At 35.5% G+C, this 24,226-nt stretch overlaps 1 protein-coding gene across 2 annotated transcripts in view; it reads left to right on the forward strand.

Annotated features, from left to right (window-relative positions):
• The window catches only part of CLOCK (clock circadian regulator), a 90,895-nt gene that overhangs the window by 23,351 nt on the left and 43,318 nt on the right, over positions 1–24,226 (forward strand). For both annotated transcript variants that reach the window (XM_007450264.1, XM_007450263.1), the window contains exons 2-7: positions 2,160–2,251; positions 7,575–7,664; positions 9,973–10,032; positions 14,769–14,917; positions 17,854–17,945; positions 23,685–23,774. In XM_007450264.1, the coding sequence (XP_007450326.1) occupies positions 7,618–7,664; positions 9,973–10,032; positions 14,769–14,917; positions 17,854–17,945; positions 23,685–23,774 (438 nt within the window). In that variant the 5' untranslated portion in view covers positions 2,160–2,251; positions 7,575–7,617. The remainder of the gene's footprint in view (positions 1–2,159; positions 2,252–7,574; positions 7,665–9,972; positions 10,033–14,768; positions 14,918–17,853; positions 17,946–23,684; positions 23,775–24,226) is intronic.

Genomic DNA, 24,226 nt, shown 5'->3' on the forward strand with positions numbered 1-24,226 from the left:
TAATATTTTGTTGAGAATTTTTGCATCTATATTTATCAGGGATATTGTAGTTTTTACTTGTGGAGTCTGTCTGGCTTTGGTGTCAAGGTAATGTTGGCTTCACAAAGTAAGCTTGGAGGTGTTCCTTTCCCTTCGATTTTTTGGAGGGGTTTGAGCAGGATTGGTGCTAATTAATTCTTCTTTATATGTTTGGTATAATTCTTCAGTGAATGTTTGGTCCTGGCTTTTCTTTGTTGGGAGGTTTTTGATTACTGATTGAATTTTCTTATTAGTTATCGGTATGCTAAGATTTTCTATTTCTTCATGATTCAGTCTCCATAGGTTCTATATTTCTAGGAATTTATCTGTTTCCTCTAGATTATGCAGTTTATTGGCATTTAATTGTTCATGATAGTTTATTATGATCCTTTGTATTACTTGGTATCAGTTGTAATGTTTCCTCTTTTTGTTGTTCTTTGCTAAAAGCACTTTTTTTCTGTTTTATTTATGCTCTAGTTTGTTTCTGCTTTAATCTTTATTATTTCCTTCCTTCTGCTAACTTTGGGCTTTTTCTACTTCCTTGAGATATAAAGTCAGGCTCTTTATATTTGACATCTTTCTTCTTTTTTAATGTACTATTTACCACTCTAAACTTCCCTCTTAATGATGCTTTTGCTGGATCCCATAAGTTTTGATGTTTTGTGCTTTTGTCTCAAAATATTTTCTAATTTCCATTTTGATTTCTTCTTTGACCCATTGATTGTTCAAGAATGTGTTTAATTTCTACATGTTTTGAATTTTCCAGTTTACCTTGTACTACTGATTTCTAGTTTTATTCCATTGTGGTCGAAAAAGATATTTGATAAAGCATTTCAATCTTCTTAAATTTGTTAAGACTTCTTTTGCTACCTGATGTGATCCATCCTGGTGAATGTCCCCTGTGCATTTAAGGAAAATGTGTATTCTGCTCCTGTTGGGTGGAATATTCTGTTAAGTCCACTGGTCTTTAGTGTTGTTCAAGCCATCCGTTTTCTTATTTACCTTCTCTGTCTAGGGTTCTGTCCATTATTGAAACTGGGGTATTGAAATTTCCTACTATTACTGTGTTGTTGTCTGTTCCTCAGTTCAGTTCTGTCAATCTTTGCTACAAATATTTGGGTGCTTTGATGTTGGGTGTATATATATCTAAATTGTTATATCTTCCTGATAAATTTGACCGTTTTATTATATAAAGTCCTTTTTGTCTCTTGTGACAGTTTTTTACTTAAAGTCTATTTTGTCTGATGTAAGTATGGCCATTTGTGCTTTCTTGGTTACCATTTGCATGGAATATCTTTTTCCAGTCTTTTAGTCTCTGTGTGTCCTTAAATCTAAAGTGAGTCTTGTAGATAGCATGTAGTTGGATCTTGTTTTTTATATCCATTTACCTACTTTGTCTTTTGACTGGCAACTTTATTTCATTTGCATTTAAAGTAGTTACTGACAGGGAAGGACTTACTGTTATTTTGTTCATTGTTTTTGTATGTCTTGTAGCTTTTTGTCACTTTTTTCCTGTCTTGTCTTCCTTTGTGTTTCATTGTTTTCTTTTAGTGACATGCTTTGATTCTTTTCTCATTTCCTTTTGTGTATCCTGTATAGATGTTTTCTTTGTGCTTACCATGGGTCTACATAAAACATCTTATAGATTTAACAATCTATTTTAAACTGATAACAATTTAACTTCAAAAACTCTACTCTTTTACTTCTCTCCCCCACCACACTTTATCTTTGTCACAAATTGCATCTTTTTATATTCATTATATATGAGTATTCATTAACGCATATGTGTGTATTCATTAGCATATTTTTATAGCTATACTTATTTTTATACTTTTGTCTTTTAACTTCTGTAGTAGAATTAAAAGTAATTGTTGTAGTTATTTTTATTTTTAAGTTATTTTCTTTTAGAGACAATTTATAGAGTTTAGCATTTGTTATATATTGGTTTGGCCAAAAAGTTCATTTGGGTTTTTCCATAAGATATTACAGGAAAACCTGAACAAACATTTTGGCAAACCCAATATATTTTTGTGACAAAGTTATAAATTTTGTTATGTTTCAAAATTATTTTGAAACCTTCTTCTTGATAAATGTCCATCTAAGTTGAGTAAATCTAACACATTTTTTTCTGGTTTAAACAGAATTCTGAGACTGATGGTCAGCCATACAGAAGAATACATTGAACTTACAGTTTTCTGAAAAATCAGTTCAAAAGACCCCCAAAATACAAAAGGTAATGAAAGGGTTGTATCTTGAAATGTACTTTGAAATGACACTTGCCCAGGAAAATGGGAATTACAACCAACCTAAGAGAAAAGATTTGAAGATACTGACATTAACAATTTCCTCAATGAGGACTTCCCCAGTGGCACAGTGGTTAAGAATCCTCCTGCCAAGGCAGGGGACACGGGATCGAGCCCTGCTCCGGGAAGATCCCACATGCCGCGGAGCAACTAAGCCCGTGTGCCACAACTACTGAGCCTGCGCTCTAGACCCCGAGAGCCACAACTACTGAAGCCTGTGCGTCTAGAGCCCGTGCTCCACAACAAGAGAAGCCACACTGCAATGAAGAGTAGCCCCCGCTTACTGCAACTAGAGAAAACCCGCGCACAGCAACGAAGACCCAACACGGCCAAAAACAAATAAATAAATTTATAAAAAAAAAAAAAAAAGAATTTCCTCAGTGAAATGTCCCAACCTGATATCCTTAAAATAAAGTTCACAGATCCCATCTTTAAATATGAGCTGTAGCCAAAGATCACTGGACATTTTAGGAAAGCCTCTTTTGTGAGAGTCAAAGACCAAACCAAAATAGAAAATACTAAGTTAGGGGAAATGGAGACCAGATAGGCAGGTAAAAATGGAAAGAAACACAAAACTGTCATTTAATAGTTGAGGAGATGCTAAATCCATGAACATGAGAGAGAAAAAAGTAAGAAATGAAATCAGAAATGGAAAACTCAATGAAAGGGCTAAAAAATGATACTGATGTTGAAAGTAAAGCAAAGAGAAAATGGGAGAGAAAAGATAAGAAAATTGGGGAAACTGTCCAGGATCTCCAATGTTAAAAAAAATAGGAGCTCTAGAAAGAGAATAGAGGGACTAGAGGGGAGAAATACAGAATAGTGAATGATTCAGCAAAACTCTCCAGAAATTAGAGGACACACATTTACAGGTAGAAAGAGCCCATAGAGTGACCAATGCAGATATGAAAATTAGTCCAAAATAGGGCATATAACTGTTAAATTTTGTTAAACATAAAACTACATCTCTGATAGTTTAGCCCAAGATCTTTTCTCTACTTTTCCAGCCAGTTGATAGACATGCTATATTTAAAGGAGAGATAAAGGAAGAGCTTCCAGAATAAGAAAAATAATAGGTCACATATAAGGGATCAGTAATCAGAATGGCTTTGGACTTCTTGATCCCACACTGGAAACTAGAAGACAGTGGAGAAGGGTGTCTCCACCGAAGATAGAAGGGAAAAATGATTTCCCTTCATAATTCTGAGGGAAAAATGATTTCCAGCTCAGTATTCAGAATCTAGCTAGACTGTTGATTAAGGATAGACCAATGTTAGTTTTAGACTTGTGATGTCTCAAAAATTTATCTGCCATGTTTCCCTTCTTGGGCAGTTAATGTAGGAGGTACTCAACAAAAATAAAGAAGTAAACTAAAAAAGTGAAGCCGTAGGAAGAAACAGGGAATGCAACTTACGTAGAGACCCAGGAAATCACCAGGATGATAGTGAAGAGTGATCCCAAGATTACAGCTGGTCACCAATTATAGTTATCCATTCCCAGTAGGAGTAGGTCAGAAGGTGCCAGGAGAAATAGCTGCAAAAGATTAAATTGGTAGAATCTGTAATGTATTTGAAGATATTAAGAGTAGATTTAGACAAGGAAGAGTTTAGGGCTGAATTGTAGATAAGTATTTAGAAAACCAGGTAAATAACAAAACAAAACAATGATTAACTCTAGGGAAAACTATTCCAAAAAAACAATTGTAGTATACCATATGGCTTAACTGTGAATTGTATTTACAGAGTCATAATAATGATAACTCTGGATATAACCACCTAGCCAAAATCACGGTATTGGAAATTTGGGCAAGCGTGCGTGTATATGAGGTAAGGATGGGGGAGTCAAAGCTAAATTATTATTTTTTATAGTGGAATTCAGTAGATGATGGCTTTAAAAAAAAGATGCTTTAGAGAGCAGAAGCAAGCACTTTTAATAATTACATTGGGGACAGCTCAAATAAATTGGGAGTGTATAGGCATCCTACCTAAAATAGAAAGAATCAAGACGTAATAAAGTAAAAGTTATTAGAGATAGGGAGTTAACTACCAAGGGAAACAGTTAAAGAGATGAAAGTGGTTGAAAGTAGGAAATGCAGATCAGAAGACTTCTGATTTTTTAAAAAGTCATGTAAAACTGGATACTTTAAACTCTGAACAAGTATACATTTGTGAAAATAAACACTTAAGTTTTAAAATGAGAGAGCAGAATGAATTAAAGATGTTGAAACACCAGCCGTACACAACTCTGACAAGTGGTTTTTCTGTGAAAGGGAGCAGAAAAGGAGGGCCATCCCTGAAGGGGGTTGCTGGGTCGAGGAAGTTTTTGTCTGTTTTCTTTGTTTTTTTAAGGTAAAATACTAAGATGTTGATCAGAATATTCCAGTTATAGAGGGAGAAATCAGTGATGTAGAAATGGAAAGTTTTGAGAAGTGACAACAGGTGGGATTCAGAGGACAAGATACTGATACTGCATAATTTATTTTTAATGCAGAATGTGTTATATTGTATGTAAGAGTTCTTTTCCAAAGATGGAGTGCCAAGCACTGAGATTTTCTGTTAATTATGTGTAATGTTGCATGCTGAATTTAAAACATACCTGCTTCCATATTTTGCAAAGTTTGAACTGCTTGGAAGGTTTGTTAGTTAATACCTGCCCATGTGATAAATGTTTTAAAACTTGTTTTTAAAATGATGTTTATAAAAAAAAATGCCATCCTGCCCTCTACTGTGATAAAATAGTAATGTGGTGCTTACTCAGCTGGGAATTCATATAATTGAATGACTTTGAGCTCAAGTTGCTTAAGTAAAGGAGCATTTGATTCCTAGCAGTAACTTGATCCTTTATCATTTAATTTGTAACTTATCCTTTTAAAGACAGATTATTTCATACCATAGTGGTCTAATAATATCAATATTTAAGAAAAATGACTTTTAATAATATTTAATCTGTATTAGACCATCTACTTGAAATTCCTTGCTGTGAGTAGGGACATTGCATGTCTTCTGAAAATGACTCCTTAGAATCCATAGCATGAGCAAGTGTGACTCTGCCTAGTCTTTTTTGTGCTGAAAGTGTGAGTCCTAGGATAGACCCCTCACAAGACCTTTGGCTGCTCCCACATTACCACTTTGTTTTGTTAAAGTTAATTCAGCACCATGTAAAGAAGTCAACAGGAATCTCCTAACAGTTGCTTTAGAGTACTTAATTGGGCCTATTTCACTTCTTCCTTTATCTTTCCCTTAAATATAGCATGCCTATCAATTGGCTGGAAAAGTAGAGGAAAGATCTTGGACTGAACTATCAGAGATATAGTTTTATGTTGTTCGGTTAGCTGGACAACAAATAGTGTTTGGAAAAATATTGTTAACCAACAATAGTAAAATAGCTTAATAAAGCATCAGTCTATCTTCTAAAGTGTTTTGGATTCACTTCCCTTATAGTCAGCATGGCCTCTCCTATATAGTATAAGTTCTTATTCTTGGGGTCCTTTTTTCCCTCTAGTTTGCCCTATTTCTACCTTCTGATAATTAAACAAGCATATACTTGCTGCTGTATAAGGCTCAGATCTGGTCTTTTAACTTTAAACTGAAACTGTTCTTTTTTTAATTCACTCAAATTGGCTGTGTTAACCTTTGCACTGTTCTTTCTGTTCTAGTGATAGAACCAACCTCTGTTATTACCATGATGCTAAGTATGTCTGTTAGACCGGAGGGCTGTACTTAGGTGATCTTTAAAGTCTCTTCTAACTCTAAAATTCTATAATTTTCTGTTCCATCTGCTGATGTTGACCCAGACACTTAAAATCACTGTTTTATCCTGGAGTTAGTTCTTTTTATTTTTCCTGACTCCCCCACTCATTATCTTTTAAGAACTCTTAGCCCTTCACAGTTCTGCTTCTGTAGCCATAACCACATGGGCAACCCAGCATCATTTATCCAGAGTTATTCTCTCTTCCTCTCATGAATGTACATTTAAAAACAATGATAGAGTATTATAGAGTCTCATGTCCTTTAATATTCTCTCATTTAGTTAGAGTTATACAATAATTTACACTATTTTCTAAACTTTAATTAAAAAATAATTCTTATGCCTCAAAACTGTTAGGATGTTTATTAGAGTTAAGGTGGTTATTCAATATTTAACTCATGACTATAAGATATAAGTATCTTATATGGGTAAAACCTGCTTTATACTTTAGCAAAACTGTATAGAATATAGAGAGATAAATTTTAGGCTTATGACTGAGTTTTAAAGCAGTAAATTTTAATCCCTTCAATGTGAGTATGAAACTTTATAATAAGGCTCTTCTCTGCTTGACTTGCCTTCACCTCTTTACCACTCCTGTTGTCTCTCACTTTATGCTCTAGTAATTAAAACTTTCAGTTGTAATATGCCTACATTTTTCTCTAAAGAGAAAACTTTCTCAAATATGACACTCTCATAAATGCCTGTGCCTTTGCAAATCACTTTTCTTGTGGCTTAGAATGCCTTCAACTATTACCTCTTCCTGTCCTTTAGTCTGTTATTTCTCAAACTTAAATGGTCATACAAATCACATGAAGACCTTGTTAAAATGTAGATTTTGCTTCAGTGGGACTAGAGTTGGGATCAAGATTCTGTATTTTAACAAGCTCTCAGATGATGGTGATGGTCTCTGGAGCACATTTTCAGTAACAAGAATCTAGACTGCCTAACAAACTCACTGTCATCAAGAATATTTCCTCTCACTGCCCCCCCCACCAATATACCTTCATCATCCCTTTTATTATAATTATTTAGTTATCCATCTCCCCCTTTAATTGCAGATGTTTGCCTATAGTGATTGTGTCTCTCATCCTTCTATTTCCAAAGCTAACTATACTGTTTAACAGAAAGTAGGCTTTCAACAAATGTTTATTGCCCACTAGCTGGTGTTACTGTAGCCTACTTACATAGGCTTACATATGTAGCCTACGTAGTCTAATATATATACTGAATATTAAGAGTGGCTTTTTAATTTCCACTATTTTGTTATAGGAAGAAAATGAATTATGTTCTTCAGTTTTTGTTCCCCTGTAGTCCTTTTTTTAAAAGGAAAAAAAGCCTCAAATGTGCCTCAGCTAAGTATATTTGCTTGAAAATAATGTTATAGCCTTCAGTAGAAACAAAAACATTTTGAAGTCTCTATGAAAACATAGTGTTTCTCAGATTACTGTGTTTGTAGACATAAGTTTTTTAGAAAACTAATGACCATTATTTTTCTTTCCACCCAAGGAGAAGTACAAATGTCTACTACAAGACGAAAACGTAATATGTTATGTTGTTTACCGTAAGCTGTAGTAAAATGAGCTCACTTGTTGACAGGTATGTTTTTAGAGACTTGTTTATTTTGAATTACATAAAGCTATTTAAAAAATTCACTGTTAGAGTAATGGTCTATATCAAACTGATAAAAGGAGTATTATGCTTAACCATAATTACTGTTACATTTACCTTCTGTACCGAGCAAATTTCATGTAATAGTAAGTAAGGTATATTATCTAGAGCCAGAGTCAACAGCATGTGGCTTGTGTTCTGAATGGATCTTGAACTGTAATTCTGAGTGATTTGGTCAGAACTGCTCTGAAATAAATTATGACAATTGCAGATGTTCCCTTGGCGCTTTGTGGAATCATCTGTCTCCTTATCTATTGGTTCTAACTTCAGCCCTTTAAGCATCTTAGCATTTGTGACTCATTAGAGTTGACTATAATTAGGATTTCATTAGTTGAAATTATAATCTTTAAATCTTACTATTGGGAAAAGGATGGGCCTCCTTGTTTCTTTGATTTAAAGACTTTTTTTTTACATTTTAACATGTCGGACATTGGGATTCATCTTACAATTGGCTTATCATAGTTTAATTGGTGGCATTGTTTTCTTTCATAGTGGCACATAAAATAGTAAGTCTTATAGTTAGTGGTGTCTTATATTTGATGAAATACGGTACCAGTTTTTTAAAAATACCTCCTCTTTGACAGCTAATGTACAGAGCACTTTTTATGTCTTACTTCATTTAACTTCACAATAATTCCGTGAGATTTTACAGATGAGGAGTCTATAGGCTAGAGAGGTTAAATAACTTGTTTAAGGTCACATAGTAAGTAATAAGGTGGAGTTATGACCTGTATTGGTCTGACACTAAAGTTCCTAAAGTTCCTGTGCTTTTATTATAGTGTAATGTGTGATTCTTCCATAGGGGATTCTTTAAGAGTTTTGTAGTTAGAGTTGTGCACAGAAGTGACTTTGACATCTAGGGACAGCTTTCCTCCCTTTCCTATGAGGTAAATAGTGAAGGTATGTACTCTATCAGAGCTTAAGACTTAAGGGGCACGGAGTTTCCTCAGGGAGGCCTGCCTGCCACTGCCATGGATGTGGGCTGTGCCATAGTTTCAGGTGAAATCTATGTGTAGTCTTTTCCTCAGAAAGGATGTTTCTTCACTACTCCTAGAGATTAAATATGATTTTGCCATTATGCTTCTGAATGATTGTCAGTTCCTATTCTAGACAGTATGACCTGTAGGGACAACATCTGGGTGTTCAGACATAAAGCAGTGGTTTTTAATATGAGTTCATTATCTCTCTGAATATCATGAAAGTTATGGACTCTTTTCTCAATAATGTACGTTTACATACAGAATTTTTTATAAATTTAATTGTATACATGGAACCCCAAAAGTCTACTCATGAACCTCTATATGATTTGTAGATGATCTCAGTTGTGGGGCTTGTAGGCACTTTATAGGCCACAGAAAGATGTGGTTAAAGAAGTGAATAGTGAATTCATGTAAAAGCTCATATCACTTGCAACTATTTACTATTGCCCCTTAGATTAAGGAGTTAGCCACCAGTGCTCTTGGTTTCATTTGTTAGGATGGTCTTCCCCTTGGTCTTCCCATAACCAACCCCTTCTTGTCGCTTAGATCTCAGGCTCAAACATCCCCACTTCAGCAAGTCCTCCCCTAACCACTCAGACTGAAGTAACCACCCAGTAATTAAAACATCACCCCTTTAAAAAATAAAATAAAATTCATACATTTTCATGTTGATTTGTTTCTACTAGAAAATAAGCTATATGAGAGTGGGGATCTGTATGTCTAATTAACTGCTCTGTAACCATGTCCAGAACAGAGCCTGGTACATGAGTGCTAACAAATATTTGTCAAATGAATCAGTACTGAATGAAAATACATCAGTATAAGTTAATATGCTAGATATTGTGATGTTTCTGAGTGATATGTGTTTTATAAAGTAAATGTCTCAAAATGTTTTTAAAATGTGCTACTATAATTAAAAATAATTTCAAATGAATCATTTTATATAATGGCAAATATACTGACTTTCTATAGATTTTCACTGGTTACTAAAAGTTTGGAATAAGATATTTAACCTCTGGTAAAGTTAAATTCTTGTTTATTGTAATAAACTTTTAAAAATGTAAAACATAGTTGAACTTTGTTTGTCTATATGTGTTAGAAAACAGGTTAGTAGTTACTGAGTTTGAACTTATGCAATGCATAACTCTACAAAAATCCTAGGGTATAACTGATTTGATTCATACGTTGTTTTAGTATTGCTGTTGCTTAGTGAGTCTGCTCTCTTATTTTCTCTATCCACTTTCTTTTTGTTTTAGAGACGATGGTAGTATTTTTGATGGGTTGGTGGAAGAAGATGACAAGGACAAAGCAAAAAGGTAGTTCAACTTCAGATATAAAATAGTAAATAAATGAATAATAAATAAATGTAATAGTAAATCAGTGATTTCCAAAATCTATCTGCCTTAAGAACTTGGATATGTTAGCAAGGTGGAAGAGGTTAGAGTATCAGTATGTAGTTTATAAATTAAATTATCCTCTAAAAGTGCCCTTCTCACCACATCATATTATGGCACATAATATTTACATGACATCACTGGGGATGTTTGCCTTTGTCACTCAACTAAGGCAGGGTTTGCCTAGATTTACCGTGGTAGTTACTATTTTCTGTTAGCCCACTCTATTCTTTGGAAATAATTTATTTAGGATAGCACACCTTCAGAGTAGGGATGGGGGAATTAAGCTTCACTTCCCATAGGAAGGGATATCTACACATATTTGAAATTCTTCTATAAAAAAAAAAGTCTCTTTCCCATTTATTTATATCTCTGTGGACTCATGTATATTTTGTATGGACTCATGATTTATTTTGTACTTTAGGTTATACTTCAGTGCTATGTTATTCTGTTGCTCAGTTTGTTCCAGCTTTGGCCTTTGGGAGGTCTTTCTGGGTGGGCTTCTGTATCTTTTGACAATGCCTCCATTCTCCAACAGAAGGGAAAGTGGGTGGTGGAGAGTGGGCGTGGGGGGGAAGAATTGATGGAGAGGTATCATCAAGTAGGTGACAGGATGGGATCTAGAGCCATGGTGGTGATGGTGGGGGCTTGACCTTAGATACGGGCCTTGATGGTGATTACAGTATCAGGAGGGAGGGTCCAGAGAGCATTGCAGCCAAGTTTGTAGTCATTGAGGGTAAGCAGTAAATACTTTATGTTTTTTTTCCAGCCACATTGAACTACTTTGGGTGCTTAGACACGAGGGTAGAGAGTGTAGTAGCATTACATACAGATACAAAAGATAAACATATAATAAGTAGTAGTTCCTAAATGTCTGTATTTAGCAAAATAAAAGGTACTGGGATAAGAAGGATATTCACATAACCAGATAAACTGCTAAATTCTTTAAATGAATGATTAAAATATATCTGGGAAGAAGATTTTGAGGAAAGCTATATACAACTTTACTCAAGGAAATAAAAAGACCTGAATTGAAGCTAAAAATATATTGGATAACTCCTTTCCCTTAACTTCAATCTAGTGGGGGAAGGTTCTTATAAAATATTTCAGGGTAGAGAGAAAGTCACTGATAAGGTGGGAATAATAAGTCTTGCCTGAATGAAGAGGCAGAACTTTTTTTTTTTTAACATCTTTTTTGAGGTATAATTGCTTTACAATGGTGTGTTAGTTTCTGCTTTATAACAAAGTGAATCAGTTATACATATACATACGTTCCCATATCTCTTCCCTCTTGCGTCACCCTCCCTCCCACCCTCCCTATCCCATCCCGCCAGGCGGTCACAAAGCACCAAGCTGATCTCCCTGTGCCATGCAGCTGCTTCCCACTAGCTATCTACATTACGTTTGTTAGTGTATATATGTCCATGCCTCTTTCTCGCCCTGTCACAGCTCACCCTTCCCCCTCCCTATATCCTCAAGTCCGTTCTCCAGTAGGTCTGTGTCTTTATTCCTGTCTTACCCCTAGGTTCTTCATGACATTTTTTTTTTCTTAAATTCCATATATATGTGTTAGCACATGGTATTTGTCTTTCTCTTTCTGACTTACTTCACTCTGTATGACAGACTCTAGGTCTATCCACCTCATTACAAATAGCTCAATTTTGTTTCTTTTTATGGCTGAGTAGTATTCCATTGTATATATGTGCCACATCTTCTTTATCCATTCATCCGACGATGGGCACTTAGGTTGTTTCCATCTCCGGGCTATTGTAAATAGAGCTGCAATGAACATTTTGGTACATGACTCTTTTTGAATTTTGGTTTTCTCAGGGTATATGCCCAGTAGTGGGATTGCTGGGTCATATGGTAGTTCTATTTGTAGTTTTTTAAGGAACCTCCATACTGTCCTCCATAGTGGCTGAACCAATTCACATTCCCACCAGCAGTGCAAGAGTGTTCCCTTTTCTCTAAACCCTCTCCAGCATTTATTGTTTCTAGATTTTTTGATGATGACCATTCTGACTGGTGTGAGATGATATCTCATTGTAGTTTTGATTTGCATTTCTTTAATGATTAATGATGTTGAGCATTCTTTCATGTGTTTGTTGGCAGTCTGTATATCTTCTTTGGAGAAATGTCTATTTAGGTCTTCAGAGGCAGAACTTTGAGGAATTAACTTGGACAGATTTAAAGGCCAAGTTTAGAGGTGGATAAGGTGAGCTAAGGGTATTCTTTTCACAGAGACTTTGAAGGTTTGATCATGATTTTAGGGGACCAAAAATGCTATGGCTGTGGGAAAACTTGGAGAAAGAGAAGCCCTCATAATAATGCTGTCAGAATTAAATGGACCATGTTGAACGCTGACATCTGTGCCCTATTATTATTGAGGTCATCACAAGAGCTGAGTATGTCCAATCTGAACGTAACATGAAATAAAGTTGCTTTAATGGGTGTGATCCACTGGTAGAATTGGCAGTGATACTTGATTTCTGTATATTTCTTATGCTGGAGTTAAGATGCCTGTTTTGAATTATTACTTCATGGTAACTGTGTGATCCTGGGCATATTCTCTTTTATGCCTGAGTTGTCACACTTGTAACATGAAAAATAATAAAGTCTACTTTGTAGGAATTAAATGAAATTTCATGTATGTTTCTAGTAGTGCCTTATATACAACATTTATACAGTTATATACAATTTCCAGTAGTAACTTATATACAACAAATAATGGCTCTAAATTTTACCCATGTCTTCAGATATTTCATATATAATAATTCTCAGTTGCTTATTTCCTACTTACTCCTTTCTAGAGGAATATAACTAGATCTGTATGTATAACTTCCTCTAGTATGTGTCCTTTAAAATGTCAAACAGGCAATTTCACCATATTTAAATTCTCCCCAAACCATTCGTCTACCGAAACTAATATCTCAAGTTATATTACACATGGTCATCTGGCCTCCAGTCTTGTTTTGCATACAGTAAATTTCCAGTAGTATTTGTTAAATGAATTTGTTTTGCCAAGCACTGATCTTTTCATTACTCTAGAATGGTCTTAACAAGGAGTTCTGTTCATGTCAGTCATTTCTTTGCTTAAAACCTTTTAGTGCCTTCCCATGGCTTTCACTATTAAACTAAATCCTTTTGTGTAGCATAAAAGCTTCATGATTTTTTCTTCCAGTACTTATTATTCCTAATTGCCACTCACCCTCCTCCCCCAACTCCAGCATAGCTGGGCACAGAAAGCTTGTACACTAGCTACATGAGCCATGCTGAACTACTTGTGATAGATGTGTGGCCCTTTTTTTAATTTAATTTTATTTTTTTGGCCACACCGCACAGCATGCAGGGACATTAGTTCCGTGACCAGGGATCAGACCCGTGCCCCCTGCGGTGGAAGTGCAGAGTCCTAACCACTGGACTGCCAGGGAATTCCTGTTAGGTTTTCATCTTTGTGCAAGTTTCCTGTGTCTGGAATGCCCTGCTCACACCCCGCCACCATCCCTTTCTCACTTAGCCTTCATGACTCAACTCAGCACACTTAAGGAGGTTCCATAGGTATTAGGTGAATTTCTTGAAAGGGCTTATCTTTCTCTAGTATCCCTAGTCCTTATTAGCACAGTCTCTGTCATTATAACAAAGCACTCAATGTTTGGTGAGGGAGTTAGTTAATTTCTGTTATGTTTCTTAAGAGGTTTGAACAGTTGTATTTTTTCCCAGTACTGATACAGAATAAATGCTCCTTTACTGAAAAAAATTAAATTAAATTAATAGAATTATCCTCTGACCTTTGGGGATCTTTTGGGAAAGTAGTGTACTTTCTAAAATTGAATTCTAAAATCTGACTTCACAAAGCAGGTAATTAGAAGTATTATGGAATGATTAATTGCTCTGTAAATAATTGTGTTTATTTATCTCAAGAGTTCTTAGTACAACTAAGAATTTGCTTCTAGTTATTGCTTCACATAGAACAGTGGGAATTATTCCTTTAGCACATATATTTTGAGTGCTTACTGTTTGTTAGGTGTTATGCTTAAGTGCTTAGATGAAAAAACTGGGGCTCTGTTATCAAGAAGCCTACAACCCAGTGGAGAGACAGCTATGCAAAAGAGTGGTTACAGGTCTGTGTTGGAGGCTGGGATGGAGGAATAAAGAGGAAGAATGTGTGGGTAAGCCTGAGGGTAGGGAAATTTTCATTTTTAGATTTCTGTTTATAATTTAAAACTTACAGGAGATGGATAACTTTCTCCTATTCAATAATTTTTAAAGATTTGGACTTATATATTATATGTGCTTTCAGAAACTGTATCTCAGTAATATTCATAATAACCTTATAAGGAAAATACAGATTCTTGGTAAATATTAGATTAAATAAAACCTGAGATTTGAATGTAGTTTGTCTTACTGACATTTTCATGAAAACACGTATGCTGAATGCTTAAAATGTAAAAGTTTCTTTAGTGGTTAAACCAAGAAGAAAAATTATTGCCCTGATTAACTGTATATTGTTGGTAACCTAGGATATAAATATTTATTACCATCTGTATTGACAGAAGTACATGCTCTGTGGTTGTGTCTGTATTGATCACTGTATCAAACTATTTGTGTAATTAAATGGACTGTTTGAAAACTGGTTATTTAATTTTTTATTTCATCAGAGTATCTAGAAACAAATCTGAAAAGAAACGGAGAGATCAGTTTAATGTTCTCATTAAAGAACTGGGATCCATGCTTCCTGGGAATGCTAGAAAGATGGACAAATCTACTGTTCTACAGAAGAGCATTGATTTTTTACGAAAACATAAAGGTACATTTTTAATTTTGTAAAATGGATTTTTTCTTTGAATAATAACAGACTGTCTCTTAAAGCATAATGTGATGGAATCTTGGCAGTGGTGGCTTGAGACTGTATGCTTCCTAACCATTTTTAAGAAAAGGAAATAATTGCTTTTTTAAGGATTTCCTGGTATGTTCTTTCTTTCATTCAACAAACATGTATTTAGTGCCTACTAGTATATCCTAGATTCTTGTGGTGCAGGGTAACAGTCCTGGCCCTCAAGTAACTCAGGCCAAGGGAGACAAACATATGAACAGCTAATTGCAATGCAAGTAATTATAATGTGAGTAGTGCTCGTAAACTGTAAACTTTGTGTGAGAACACAGAGGAAAGAATGTGTCAGGGAAGTCTTAAACAGTTAATTTTTCAACTGAGCCTTCCTGTTAGCTTAAGAAAAACAGCATTTCACATGGAGGAAATAGCATGTGTAAAACCAGAGAAGCAGGGAGAGTCCAGTTTAACTGGAGCATAGTTTGAGTTGGAAAGTTATGGGTATATTTGAAAGACAAGCAAGAGTCAGATCATGAGAACTTTATATGTCATTTTAAAAGATTGCTTCAGTGTATATATATATCTAGGAAATAAAAACTGTGTTTTAAAGTGATTATTTGTTAATCAAAGAAAATCACTTTGAGTAAATAAGTCATGAAAAGAAAATTTTAAAGAATGTTAAGTATTTTGGTACTTAATAAATGCTACTTAATAGAAAATAGGTGAAAAACTTGTAAAAGGACATTTCTTTTTCAGATGGAAATGAAACTGCAGAACTTCTCAGAAAGAGAATTTGTAACTAGTGCCTCTATTTATTGCTAGCTCACTCTGTGATACATTACTAGCCTGGTTTATGCTCCACCACTGTTTAAAATTATTTTTTGTTCATTTAATTAATGCCATGACCCCCTACCCCCTCTGCTACCAGTAAATCGGTAGCTTTTTCTTATATTTCATCCTCTTCTGCATCTCTGAAGCACTGGAAATTTCCATCCATCCTCCACTGGCTTCCGTTTCCCTCGGCCTGAGATACACTGTACTTCTTCATTCACCTGCCCCTCCCAACTGAGCTAACTTCTTTCCTCTTTCTTTTTCTGCCCTCTGAACATGACGTTTCTCAAGGTCTTGTCTTTGTGCCCTTGCTTTCTCTATGCTCCTTTCCTTGGTTTTGCCTCTCTCTTAAACTACTAAATGTATATTTCTAGATGCAAACTTTTCAGTTTTTTTTTTTCCAGGTAACTTCTGGGTCTTTGTTTTACGTGTCCTCAGACTCAACGCATCTGAAGTTGAATTCATTTTCATTTGTCAAGTCATCTCTTTCTCTCAGCTTTCCTTTTTCCATTTTCACACCACTATCCTTTCAATCCCCCGGGACTCAAACCTGAGAAGAGTTTTGCATTTTTTTCATCTTCTGTAGTACAGTATCACAGTTGCCAGTTTTGTTGATTATTCTCAAAATTGCTGGTCTTCATTTTTATTGCCACCATTATCATTACATTTTATCTCTACAAATAGTATTCTCACTAACTGCAGGGCCCCTTGTTAGATAGCACACTCATTCCTCAGACATTGTAGGAGTTCAGTAAATGATTGTTGAATGAAATGAAATAATATGCATGCATAGTTATTTCCCCCTGACAATAGAGGATTCATTTTGGCATTTAGATATTTTTTTCAAAATTGGGTATATGATTCTCACACCAAAAAAATTTACCTTAAATTGAAAGGTAATTCTTATATACTTCTTACTCTAAATAAACCTGGGTTTAACTAAACTTGATGGGATTTGCTTATGGATTTAAGTCCTTTTTTCTGAGTGTATATAATGTGAATTTGAAAAGCATGACTATGTTGCACAGAATTAGTAGCTATACTTCTCAGTTACTCTTCATATCTAGTACAGGCATTTCCAATATGCCAAATTTTGGGTGCCAATTTAATATACTATATTTATATATCTGGTAATAGAAAAATCAAAACAACTTAGTCCATTTTTTTCACTGCAAGGTAGAGTATATTTTGTAGAGTAAACTCTGTGACATAGATTTTAATTTTACTTGTTTGTTTTAATATGTCCGCATTTAAAAATGAAAAAATATTACCTAAATAGTTCACATTTCATCGTTTATGAATAGTTTTCTCATAACTAAATCCATTAGAAGTATGTTACAAGATAAACTATAATTATTGTGTTAAAATGTGTGCCTTAAGCCAGGGATCTGCAAATTTTTGACCAGCTTCCTACCACTAAGAAAACATACCAGAGGACACTAAGCAGGATTACTCTGGGTTTATTACTATAAAGTTTTTGCCTAAAATTTTATTTTAGTCTCCTTGATTAATTAAGAATAGAATACCTTAGACTGGAAAGAATCTTTCTGCCTGGCAATAGGCAGGCCTAAAGTCATTCTTTTTTTTATTTTTTTATTTTTTTGGAGTGAAATAAAGCCATTCTTTTTTAAAAGCAGACTGACTGCTCTCCTTGGCTCCTTTCCTCCAGGTTCATGTCCTTATGTCTGCTCTAGGTGCTACCGTTTGAATGGCAAAGAAAGGAAGGAGAAAAAGAATATATTCCTAATGCTTGGTCTAATCTGCTTGTTCTGATTCTTGTTTGGTCATTGTGTAAAACAGGAAGCAATCTCAGGCCTGTCAGCAATACAGGTTCTCAGAGCTCCCCAAAGAAAATCCAGAGAGACTGGTATTTTCAGGAGAGCAAATCCAAGGAGATAACTTGCTACATTAGCTCAAATATTTTCTCATCCCGAAACTTGGACCTCCTGATAACCTACCTAGACCAATGAATGTTATTGACTATGGTTTAGAGTGGGAGAAGGGAAGGCAACTTGTAGGACTTTTGTACCACCACACTCTCCCTGTGGTTGGACTATACGGCTAATGTGTCAATCTGTTTACAGAAATCACTGCACAGTCAGATGCTAGTGAAATTCGACAGGACTGGAAACCTACATTCCTTAGTAATGAAGAGTTTACACAATTAATGCTGGAGGTATGTCCAGATTTAATTTTTGAAAAGTTTTATTTTCCTTAAAAGAGAAATCATGGGGGTTACCAATTTTAGTATAGTTTTAACAATATTAATTTAATATTGAAAAATCTTAATTCAGTGTAAGTCAGTCAACTATCTCTTCAGTTAAAATTAACTGATGTAAGTATTGTAAGGAAATAGTACTATGTGGTAAAATAATGCCAAATCTTAGTGGTTTCAATAACATCTCAATTTTTTAGAGGCTTAATAAAAGTCAGAAACCTATAACTACCAAGTTCTCTACCTGGACCACAGTAACATTCAAATGAAAAATGAAATATATTATTCATCACATACTAAATATTATTATGAAATGTATTCTGCTAGACAGTAGGATTTTTTTTAACAAATTAAAATCCACCTAAAGACAACATAAAATGGTAATAAATGAAGTAGTTTGAAAATACTAAAATAATGAAAAATACACTGAAAGGCAACTTTTCTCAATTCAAATAGAAACTTCTAAAACGAAATAAGTAGCTGTTCTTTTGCGACAAAATTATTTTTGAAAACAATTCAGGTCATATTTGCTTAGAATTGCAAAACTTAATAACTCATACAATCAGTGATAAAATCCACAAAAATTTTGAGTCACTCATACCTATCTATTTTACTTTTTAACGTTTTAATCATTTCCTGTTTACATTAATAAGGTATCATCTATGCACACAAAGTACGGAGTTCAGTATCAGATTTCCATGAAAACTTAGAATAAATAAAGGTGGTATACTTTGGTGGTAACAGTTAAGGACAAGAAAAATACATATGCAGAAGGTAGACATGGAAGAAGTAGAGGGAAGCAGTTGAGGTAGGAATATATAGAGGTTGTTAAATAATTTACATTTCTCATTCTGTTTGTTTGGGTCTGTTATTTTAGAACTTAAGCATTTTTCTGTGTGGTGTATGTAATGTGGCGTATGTATATGTAATAGCCATGTCTCAAGTGTCTTTGTATATTGACTAAAGCCTAAAGCAACATTATTTTGCAAATTAATGAACTATTTTTCTATTTATACTTTAGGTGGAACAGTTAATTGCTGGATTAATTAAGTCTTTACCTATTCAGCAGAAATGTTACCGTATGAAAATTTGCTGGAGCATAAATACATTGTATATATATTTAAAGTTGTGCTTAAAATATGAAAAATAACTGAGCACTTTTCACATATTACCTCAGTGAATCCTCACAATAATCTTCTGAAGATAAACTATTAGTATCCCTTTCTAACTTTCAGATGAGGAAATTGAGGAACAAAGGGATTATGAAATTTGCTCAAAATAAAACAGTAATTAGTTTAGCTAGGACTCACTGCAGGAAGACTAGCCTCTGGTCCCGGTGGCCCCAGCCCTTGTGCCCACTGCCACTCATGAGACTTGTTTTCAGTGAAGGCTAGCTGTGGCACAGGACTTTTAGCTTAGTAACCAGCAGTCAACTCTTGAAGTTAGTGGACACTTAAGTTACAAACCGAATAATAATTTCAATTTTGTTACATTTTTTCTCCTCTTAAAAGTAGTTTGCCATTATCCGAAATTATCTCTTTAGATAGAAGTAATACATTTATGAAAGGGTACACACAAGCTAATGTCTATAACCATGAGAAGAAATCAACTCATTTAATTCCTCTTTAATTTTTTCTTTGATTATTTCTCAGTAATAATCATTTCTCAGTAATCATTTGATAAGATCTTCTGTGTTAATCATAAGCTATTTATGTACCCTGCTTTATTGGTATGAAAAATTTTTTATAAATTCATAAATTGATGTAATATCCACACTTAAGAATCTTAGCAAAGGTAAATTACCTATTCACTAATAAGCTAAACGGAAAGCATTGTCCTCAAATTTGTCTTTACAATGAACAGATTTTTTAAATTAATTGCCAAGACACATGTAGTGCATATGTAGATAAGTGTTAAAGAGTCCAGAGATTGTAACATTATATATAATATGCAACAGAGAAAATTTAAACATGTTAATTTTGAAAATATAAATTAGTTGTCTCATGATTATCCTCACTGCTTTTAAAATTACATTCCTGAAAAATACTACATTTATTTATTTTCAATATGTCAAGCATATTTTTGATTTTTAGTGAATATTTACAACTACTAAGTAAATATGCATTTTAAGTTCATATTGCCAAGATTGAAGGATATGTATAAATGTGTGTTCTGTAACCTGAGTCCAACTAACCTAGTTGTGTTACTGTTTCTGGTCATGTTGATAAGATTACAGTTAGGCAGTCTGGATACCTGTTTCAGCAGAATTTTGGGTGTAGGCTATATTGTAGAATGTTAGAGCTGCTAGTAGAGGAGTTGGGGTCATTCAGCTCAAACTCTTCATTTTACGGATGAGGCCTGGAGAGGCTGCAGCTTGTCTGGTCAGATTGCTAATTAATTCAAGAACTCAGACTAAGATCTTAAAATTCACTTATACCTTATGTGTTGGCTGTCTTTCTCCATTCTTCCTTTGCCACCCGTCCCTCTTCCTCTTGTCTCTGTTGCTTAAGGAATATTCCTTGCTACCCTTGCTGGGGGTGTTGAGAGTAGCCAAGGAAATCAGGGCAGTTTACCCTGACCAGACCTCTATGCAAAGTCATCTCTGTGTGAAGTCATCTCCTTGTAAGGAGTTCTTTCTCCTTGGCAGCTGGCAGCTCTCTCCAGTAATCTACAAGGGAAGGGCCAGTGCCCTGCCTGCCTCATCACAAGGTGGTTCTGTCCCCTTCCCTAGAACTTCCCTCCAGTCTTCCCATATTAAACACCCACTAAGGGAACAGCGAAGGTTTACACAGGCCTTTTGTTGTGGGTAAAGTAGATGTCAAATAGGAAGATGAGTTTTAACTAATGAGCCCTTTCCCTCCTATCATGCAATGTGGGCAAGGGATAACCTTCAAGGTCTTCAATCTTGGTATGAGGATGTCCTTCTGTGTCTTGATCTTCCTTCCACATCTCTCGAGTCTTCCTCCCCGAGGCCCCTTCAGTTTTTGGTGTACCTGCTTACCTTCTTGGGAAATTACATTCCTCCACTCAAAAGAAGTTTGAGCCCTGGATCCCTTCTTGTGTTAAGACTTGGTGAGATGCTGGTGGAGACTTTTCTCTGCTGAATCTTTGCCTGCTTTGAAAGAGGAAGGGGCAGGCTCTGGTTCTGGGAGTGGGATCAAGTCATTAAGAGTTCTGATTTTAGTTGATTCTCTTCACAGAAGAGAGTTGCATCCTAATTCCTAGCAAATAGAGATCATCCTAGAAAATAGTAATTTGCTTTCAAAGATGACACAATCTAGCTTCACATGAGAAAAGCATGTCCTTCTTAACATCATTTTGACCCTTTTCCTTAGGAAATAATACCAGCATTATTGTACCAAGGAGTTTTTGTAAAAATTGCATGAATTTGCTTAAAGTATAAGATTTTCACCCCCTCCCCTTACATTAGCCAAGAATGAGTTTGAGCCATTCTAGAAAACAGGCATCTACTCAAAATAAGTACTTTCTGATATCCAAATGTCTCCCTCAATAGAAGGGGAGGTGGGGGATGCCTTTTTCCCTACTTCCAACACGTACCTCAGCAGTTACTTGGAGGGAGGTTACTCTAACTCTCAGATCCATAAATTACATACAGGTTATTTTTTAATTGCCATGGGCCACACATATCCTAGGTGCTGCAGATACAGTATTGGAGGAGTTATACATAGTTCTCACTAGAGATTGTATCCTTTGAGAGAACCCTATACTTAAACAAGAAATTCAAATTTAGTGTGATAACTTTTTTTTTTTTTTTTTTTTTTGCGGTCCCAAAGCCTCTCACTGCTGTGGCCTCTCCCGTCGCGGAGCACAGGCTCCGGACGCACAGGCCCAGCGGCTATCTTTTCTATTGCATCTTCTTTTCCTTCAGCCTGCAAATATATTTCAGTTACTTTTTTAAAAAATGACTTCCTTTGATACTTTGTTCTCTCAAAATGTGTCCTTTGGGCTTCCCTGGTGGCGCAGTGGTTGAGAGTCCGCCTGCCGATGCAGGGGATGCGGGTTCGTGCCCCGGTCCGGGAAGATCCCACGTGCGTGGAGCGGCTGGGCCCATGAGCCATGGCCGCTGAGCCTGTGCTCTGCAATGGGAGAGGCCACAACAGTGAGAGGCCTGCGTACCGCAAAAAAAAAAAAAAAAAAAGTGTCCTTTCATGAACTTTAGAAGGGAAGAAAGAGTGGTTTATAATAGACTTCTGATCATCCACCCATCTCTAAACTCATTGTAGTGTGACTCACCTTCCTATTGAAATTACTCTTAAAAGTCACCAAAATTCAGTCCTCATTTTCTCATTCCTTGTCTTATTTGATTCTATGTTATACTGAACCATCCCTCTTCCTCCTCATTCACTTTGTCTTTCTTTCTTCCATTGATTTCATCGACAACAGTGTATTCTGTCTTTGTCATTTTCTCTGGTGCTTTTGCTCCTTCTCATTCCCATAAATAGATTATTCCCCAAGGATTTGTCTTTGGCATTCTCCTCTCTTTTGCAGATCTCATTTCTTCAGCTGCAACTTTGGTGCCGAGGATTCTCAAATGAAAATCTTTGTGATATGTGAATACAGGATTGCTTTATTATTATTATTACTGTTTTATAAATTTATTTTTAAAAATTTTTGGCTGAGTGGGGTTGGGTCTTCGTTTCTGTGCACGGGTTTTCTCTAGTTGTGGCGAGTGGGGACTACTCTTCATTGAGGTGCGCGTGCTTCTCATTGCGGTGGCTTCTCGTTGCAGAGCATGAGCTCTAGGCACACAGGCTTCAGTAGTTGTGGCATGTGGGCTCAGTAGTTGTGGCTTGCAGGGTCTAGAGCGCAGGCTCAGTAGTTGTAGCACACGGGCTTAGTTGCTCCGCAGCATGTGGGATCTTCCCGGACCAGGGCTCGAACCTGTGTCCCCTGCATTGGCAGGCAGATTCTTAACCACTGCGCCACCAGGGAAGTCCCAGGATTGCTTTATTATTAAGTATGGTTCCCCTATGCTGACTTCTCTCCTGAACTCTAACATCACATTTCTTAATGCTTGCCTAAGTCCGTCCTTCTCTATTCTTACTGCTGCTAATTTCATTTGGATTCTCCTTAACTTCCCCAACTATGCTGAAGGCCACTGAGATTTTCCTCTTAATTCACTTTTTCCTCTAAATCCATTTTACACACTGCTTCCAGACCACTCTTGAAAAAAGTCCATATGTCTTGCCCTGGTATTCAAGGCCTTTCATGATCTGACCTCAGCCTACTTTTTCAGCTTATTCCCTTTCACTTTATTCCCCATGTATCTCCCTGTGCTTCAGTCTGTACATAATATCTGTCTGTTAATATATCCGAAGGTGGTAATGTGTTCTTTTGTGTGCCGAAGACAGATTATTGGTGGCCTATGTGCTTCGGAGATATTAACATCTTCAAATAAGGCCATTGTTGTATAATAACATGATAAAGGTAGAACATTGTTTCTACCTTTTAGAAACCAATCATCCAATAATGGCCATAGAGTGATTTTTTTTTTTCCAGAAGCATTTTAAAATGCACAAAGGTAGATACTAAGGTATTGTAAAGGGGAAAAGCTAGCATTTTGACAGTGCTGTGGAAATTTCCACAGTTAGGTTCTTTGTCACTTATCTTAGATTTTTATTTCTGTCCTGTGAAATACTTTTTTCTTTTCATTTAACTGACCATTATGTTTAATTTCAGGCTCTTGATGGTTTTTTTTTAGCAATCATGACAGATGGAAGCATAATATATGTGTCTGAGAGTGTAACTTCATTACTTGAACATTTACCAGTAAGTATAAAAATCCTGTGATCTTCTTCTTATTTAATGCCTATTCTAAACGTTCTAAAGCACTAAGAAGTGGACCCCTCAGAGCAGTGCTGAACAGCGGTTGGAGCAGGGATGAGACCTCTAAATATGTCTCTTGTTTTAGTATGTCTGTATTTTCTCAGGTCAGTCATTAATCTATAGTGACTAAATATTCAACTACCACTTTATCTAACCTCTGTTCTTCTTGCCCTCTTTATTATGCTGAGTTTTCAGTATTAACTTTTTAATCAGCGTGGTGAAGATGTTGCTTAATCACTGAAATTATCTTGAGAATAACTAAATTTCTACTGAGATATTTGTTGCAGCTAAATAATAATTTTCTCAAAAGAATGACTTATAAGAACATACTGAAAATAATAGATATAGAACTTTTGTGCTCTGTGGCTTGAGTTGATAATATTTTAATGGCCATA

Source organism: Lipotes vexillifer, unplaced genomic scaffold (genome assembly GCF_000442215.2).
Source record: "Lipotes vexillifer unplaced genomic scaffold, Lipotes_vexillifer_v1.1 scaffold1288, whole genome shotgun sequence".
Lineage (NCBI taxonomy): Eukaryota > Metazoa > Chordata > Mammalia > Artiodactyla > Lipotidae > Lipotes > Lipotes vexillifer.